This window comes from Chinchilla lanigera, unplaced genomic scaffold (assembly GCF_000276665.1).
Source record: "Chinchilla lanigera isolate Chin_1 unplaced genomic scaffold, ChiLan1.0 scaffold00105, whole genome shotgun sequence".
Taxonomy (NCBI): Eukaryota; Metazoa; Chordata; class Mammalia; order Rodentia; family Chinchillidae; genus Chinchilla; species Chinchilla lanigera.
The window spans coordinates 859,913-866,311 of record NW_004955506.1 but is presented as its reverse complement, the minus strand read 5'-3'; the positions used below and the strand labels follow the sequence as shown (position 1 = coordinate 866,311).

General features: G+C 56.5%; 1 protein-coding gene across 2 annotated transcripts; it reads right to left on the bottom strand.

The window, feature by feature from the left end:
* Positions 1-454: 454 nt before the first annotated feature.
* On the bottom strand, positions 455-3,124 carry Cd7 (CD7 molecule). Of its 2 annotated transcripts, none has more exons than XM_005407205.2 (4): positions 2,868-3,124; positions 1,887-2,201; positions 1,477-1,616; positions 455-901 (listed from the first exon to the last, which is right to left on the bottom strand). In XM_005407205.2, the coding sequence occupies exons 1-4, from the start codon at positions 2,938-2,940 to the stop codon at positions 638-640; spliced, it is 792 nt and encodes a 263-aa protein (XP_005407262.1). In that variant the 5' UTR covers positions 2,941-3,124; the 3' UTR covers positions 455-637. The 2 variants fall into 2 exon arrangements, with proteins under 2 accessions (XP_005407262.1, XP_005407263.1); XM_005407206.2 differs by having other exon boundaries at positions 1,477-1,613.
* Between the last annotated feature and the right edge of the window lie 3,275 nt (positions 3,125-6,399).

Here is a 6,399-nt window from a genome sequence, read left to right as displayed (position 1 = left end):
CTTGTAGCTGAGTCCTCCTCCCCCAGGGGCCTCTGGGACTGAGGAGGGATCTAGGAAAGGCTGGAAAGGTGCACGTTGCTCTGTGGGGGTTCTTGGGGTACCCCACAGCCCTTCCCAGGCCCCTGTGGTTGGCCTTGTGGGGCAGGGACTGGGGATCAGGGACCTGCAGGGGCTTGAGGCCAGAGAAGGCCGTGTTGCTGGTGTGGAGGGGCTGTGCCTCGGATTTGCTCTTTACCTGGCCAGGTGAGTTGCTCCTCAGGAAGTCCCTGGGGTTGGCAAGGGTGTGCTTCTTCCCTCCTCCCTGACCCTCCCCTGGGGCTTTACGCAGGATACACCAGCTGCCAAAACCCTGGGAGGCGCTTGGGAGGCGCTTGGGGAGGCGCTTGGGGAGGGGTTTGGGGAGGGGCTTAGGGTTGGTGAATAAATATCAAACTTAGAATGGAAAGAAAATAAACCCTTTATTTCTCACAGTGCTGAATGGGGCTGGGCCTCCTCTTGCCCCCTTTGCCAAGACACTCTGAGCCTGGGGACCCGCCAGGTGTCTAAGTCCATGGACAGAAAAGCCCTGCTCAGCTATGGGAGGGGAAGGGTAGCCAAAGGACAGCTGAGCTTTGTGGCTGGTGGCAGTTTGACCATGTCACCAAGGTGTGGGCTGGGCTGGAAGGCTTCCTGGAGGAGGTGCCCTGTCCATTTGGGGGGTACCAGGTAGCACGGTCCCTGCCACAGCTGCCTGAGTGTGGGTGCTGGGTGTGCTGGGCTTGGTGGGGTGCAAGGAGACAGAGGGTCTGAGGGGCTCACTAGCACCGATTGGGGGGGACAGGGCATTGCGGCTGATGCAGGACATGTCCTCGTACACCACGTAGGTAGGGTTCTTATCCCTGGAGGCACACGATTTCCTGATCTAAAAGACAGCTTGAGTCACCCCTGAGGCAGCAGGCCTGGTGACCTGGGTCCCAGTGGTGGCTCTGAGCACCCCCTTCCTTCAAGACACATGCTTAGGGAGCTTTTTCATCTTAATGCAGCATTCAGAGGCGGAGCTGGCCATCGCTGTGGCTACATCAGCCCGTTGTCCCACCCCATCCACACAGCACACACTAACTCTCAAGCTTGTTTGTGCATTCACAGGTTTGGGGGACCCCACCACCACTGAACACAGGTGCACGCCACACTCACATGTGGCCTTTGTATCCCCTGCATGCTCACATGGACACTCATACGTGCACCTGCCATGTGTGGACTGTGCACGGTGTCTACTTGGTTGGCCACGGCTCTGGACCAGGGCATCTCCAACCCTGGCCTCATGGTCCACATCCCAGAGGGTACAGCCTCCACACCTGCCCCCAGACCCTGCAGGTGAGTGGGTGAGTGCTGCGGCCACAGCTGGCAACCTGAGCTTCAGCCTTTCCCTCCTCCTGCTCTGCTCTCCTCTCTTTGGGTAGGGGTGAATATGGCCACATGCCGTGGGTGCCCACTGACCTGTGTTCTCAGGGCGAACGACATTCCTAGGCCTAGCCCGAGGAAGAAGCAGCCCCCTGCAAGGGCCCATGGAAGGATGGGGAACATCAGCCTGTACTCCTGGTGTTTGTATGGTTCTTGTGTCTCTTGGCACAGTTCTTCTGAGAAGGGAAACAAAGACAGGCCCTAGGCAGGAGGGATGTCTCCCAGGTGGTGGGAGGACCACATTTGAACCTTTAGGGTTCAGGGCAGCAAAGGGCTGAGGAGAAGGAGGCAGAGAGAGAATGATCCGGAAGGCTTCTTGGAGGAGGCTGGCTTCGAGTGGGTACAGCTCTGTTAAGTGTAGCAGGGAGGGTCTCCGACGAAGCTGGTGGGAGCCTGGCCTGGGCAGCAGTGGGCAGAAGGGGTCTTGGGGTGGGCGCATTCCCTACCTGTGACCATGACCATGGTGCCAGGGCCTGAGAGTCCAGGGTACGTGACAGGAAAGCAGGTGTAGATGCCAGAGTCAGCCACCTGCAGGAGGCTCATGGTGATGGTCAGGTTGTTCTGGCTTCCCATGAAGCTGATGCGGCCCCAGAACTTCTGGTCCACAGTGGCATTCACCTTGTCTTCGTAGTAAATCACCTCCGTGCGTCTTGGCCAGGACAGATTCAGGAAGAGCCCTTTCAGGGGCCTGCTAGTGGAGCAGGTGATGTTCACAGAGTCCCCCACAGAGACAACAATGTGGAGGGGAGACTGCTGCACCTCTGCAGAAGGATGTGCCGCTGTCACCAGCAGGCCGGGCAGAGGGACAGAGGATGCCCTCTCTGCGGACAGTGGCAGAGACACCCCAGGACTGCCCTTGGCCAGCACAGCACCACAAATCAGACAACCACGGGGCCTCAGAGCTGCTCTGGCTGCCAGTACCTGGGTGGCTGTGCCCAAGTTCTGAGGGCCCTGAGGGAGGTTGTGGCAGGCTGCCTCTGCTTCCTTCCTAGCAGCTCAGACCACTCCCTGCCCCCATTCTATGCATCCCCTCTCCTGAGCATCCTCTCCTGCCAGAGGCCACTGTCCTACCTCCCCTTCGCTTCTTTCTGATGCTGGCTGCCTCAGTTGTCCCTCCATCCCCAGGTGCCCAGAGCCTGTGGCCCTGTCCAGTGAGCCCTTCCTTGCTTGTCCCCAGACCCCTGGAAACAGCTCCAGGCCCAGTAGCACCTAACTTCCTGTGCAGACACAAATCTTTCCATGGCTTCCAGGCTAATTCCAAAAAGGTCTCAGATATGAGGTAGGAAAGAGAAAAACACCCCACAGCGACCTGTCGCCGAGCCCTGGAATGGGCTGGGGGCTGCTCTGAACCATAAGAGGGGACTGGGGACATGCAGGAAGGTCTTGCTCACCCTTCCCACCCTCCCCAAGGGAAGCCAAGTGCTTACCTTGGGCCATCGGGGCCATGGGCAGGGCTCCAGCCAGCAAGAACAACAGGGTGAAGAGTATGAGCTGGGCCATGCTGCCAGACCGAGACTCAGCCCGAAGCTGGAAGCTGGGCCTCTCTCAGGCCTGAGAGATGCTCCTGTCTGCACCCCGCAGTGGCTCGTGGGGGATGGAGCAGGATACACCAGTGGCTTGACGGCGGTGGGTGGTTGTGGGGCCTCAGGGAGGGCTTCCTGGAGGAGGTGCCTGGAGGGAGGAGTTGCTGCGGGCGGTGGGAGGAGCCACTCAGTACAATTTCTCCACCTTCCCTGTGGCTGCTGCTGTGGGTCCCCACCCCAGTGGGTCCACAGTGCACATGAGGTGAGGAGAGAGCTAGGCCTTGGGACTGAGAAAAGAGGAGAGGAAAGACGCCCTCTCTGGGTGAGGCAGGCTGGAGCAGAGCCTAAGCTGGCAGGGGCACTGGTCCCTGTCTGCAGAGATCTGATTTTTTCCCAGACATCCACAGTGTCAAGTCACCTGGGCAGCCCAGGGCGCCAACCAGACTGAGCAGCCAGGCTGACCAGTGTCCTGGGATGAGACAGTCAGTCTCCCACGCTCAGTTCCTTTGTCCAGACCCCTGCCAGGCCTGACCTTGGGGCACCCAGCAGGTGCTGGTCTCTGTCCCGACCACCATCCTGCAGGGAAACTTCAAATGCTGGTGCCCAGAGCCACATGCCCCTGTACGTACTTGGCACACAGTCATATGGAGACCGATGGCCGGGGCCACTTCCTCCCTGAGGACCACACTGAGTGGCTGAGTCCTGATGGGTTTAGAGTCCTAGGACATGGGGAGCCTGCTGGGTGGGTGCAGGTAAAGGTTTGTGGGTCCTGGGGGCTGGTTCTGCCTGCTGAAGGGCATTCCTGTCTGGGGCAGAATCTTGCCAAAGCCCTGGAGGTGTCCTAAGAGGAGGTGGCCGAGGCCAGGCATTGTGGGTCTGAACCGATGCCCTCTCTAATTGTGCATGCATCACTTGGGGGTGTTTGGGGTCTTCACACACCAAGCCCTGGCCCCAGAGCAGAGCAAAGGGTGAGACTGGATGAAGGGCCCTGAGCCCTGGGGCTGGTGTGAGTGAGGACACAGGATCCCTGGGGAAGGGACTGGTGAAGTAGTTACCCCAGAAAGGCCAGGAGCCAAGCCCTGGGCAAGGCAGGTCTGGGTCCAGGAAGCAGAGTTCTCAAGAAGGGATCAGCAGGGGAGAGGGGTGCAATCAGTGCTGAATCTCTATCAGAGAAGTCCTTGGTCACTCAGGAGCAACAGGGGACAGGATGGCCACAGACCCCAGATCTGGGGTTTGCTTCAGGTCTCTCACTGGAAGGTCCCTGGGCATCAGGACTTTGTGTCTGCTCCCAAAATGAGGTATTAAAGCTGACCTTTCAGGGACTCGAGATGCAGGGAGCTCAGGGGCTGTGCCCAACGGCATCAGGTAGGAACTAGTGGGTAGGCCTGGCCTGACCAGGCTCAAACCCAGCAGTGCTGTGACCTGAACCTTCTTTTTGCCTCAGCAGCACAGGCCCATATGCCCTGGGCTCAGAGACACAGCTTCCTGGACTCTCAGGCTCTTGGGTCTGGAGCTCCGGAACCCATGCTGGGTCCCCAGTCTTGGCTTGGGGTGTGCAGAGTGGGTGAGGAATTCCAGGAGTCTCCTTGCTCGGGAGCCAGCATTTCAGCGCTTTCACACACAGGACAAGTTTCTTGTGGGTTGTTGGTTTTGCACTAAAACAACTGGATTTTCCAGCTTATGTAATGGTTCCCTAATTGGTTCATTAAATTTGTTTAAAGATTAGTCTTGTGTAGGGTTTTCAAAACAGGGACTGTAGCAAATCTAGAAAAAAATTGTTTCTCGCTCCTGTGCAGAAGAAAACACTCAAGATACAGTTGCAATAAAAAGGTGAATGGGGTAAACAGATGTGACCCCAAGAGGAACCTGGCAGGGTGGGGTGGGGCCACAGAAGAGTCCTAGGAAGCTGCTGTTCCTCCTCCCACCCTGGCCCCAGGCTCCCTGCAACAGGCCCGCTCTGCCCCCTGGTGGTGAGTGTGGAACAGCAAGCCTCTCAGACCTCTTTCCCTGGCTCCCTGGCAGGAGGTTTGTTACTGCCTTGTTACTGCTCTCACAGGGTGACTGTGGGCCTGAGGGCACCTGCAGCAAAGCAGACCCAGGGGTCGGACGGAGGCCCTGGACCTTTGGGCTGCGGCAGAGGGAAAGGTGCCTAGGGTTCCTGACAAGAGACAGAGGGTGAGGGGCATCCTGTGTGACTTGAAGTGTTTGCGGGTATGGAATGAGGGGAAGGAGCAGAAGAAGCAGCTGAAGAGCACGGGGCTGGGGGCTGGGGTCAGGGTCTGTCTCCTGTTCCTGTGTGAGTGACTGAGAGAAGCCCAGGAGGCTCCCAGGCTGCCAACCTTCTTCCCAGACAGCGCCTCTTCTTGTCCTGCATAGGATCTGCTTATCTCAGCCTGGGGCTGCAGGAGCTGAGGTCCATCAGGACAGCGAGTATCTCCAGCCACTCAGCATGGGTCCCCAGAGAGGAAACAGCCCTGGCCATAGGCCCCATGTGACTGTGTCCTCATATTGTCTGCTCACACTCCAGAGAACACACCTGCGTGTGTTGCTCTGGGCACTTGCCTTTGAAACGTCCCATTGGGATGGAGGCCAGGACAGAGACCAGTGTTGGGGACCATAGACTATAAACTGACAAAGAATCTGTCCAAAGCCCTCCTCACCCTGCCTTGTGGGCCAACCAGAATGAGAAAACTCCCGCTTTTTCTCTCCACCACAGTTCAGATCTCAATGGCCGTGATGCCGTGGTGCTCACAGGGCTGTCGCACCCCCACCTCTGCCAGCCTCTCCAATTCCTGCGCCCCCATCTGGGCCCAGGCTCCCACCCTCCCTGTGCACAAGGCAGAGAGGTGGCTTCCCCGCTGTGCTTCCGTTGCTCTCCTGCAGTCCCAGCTAAGCAGAAGTCCGTCCACACGCAGATCCCTCCTTTGCAAGTGGCCAAAGTTACTGTGCTTCAGTGGTTTTTGAGACGATAAATAAAGACTATAATCAGGCCCTTGGGGAGGTCAGGTCCACAAAATATCTTAAAAATTATCTAACACCCTGTCAAGATGTGAAAACCAAATATTATAAAACTTCAATGTTAGCCTAAACTATGTTAAGTCTTACAGGGAGAGGTCCCACACACTCTTTTAAAAGAAAAAAAGATCTGAGTAGGTGACAGAAGGTATAGAGATGACCAAACCTGAGGCTAAATGAAGGAAGAGGGCATGGAGTTGGCAGAAGTCAAGACAAAATAAAATACAAAAAAATTGACTATAGGTGAAAGGTTTTTATTCCAATTCTTATTGTAAGAGATTGCTGTTAAGCGACCTATGAAAGTTCTGACTAGTCTTATATAAATACAAGTTGTTATAAGCAGTTACCATACTTACAACTATTTTCTTTGAGCTCAACAATTTTTCTTCTTTTTGCCTTTTTTAGATTTTGAAATATTTGT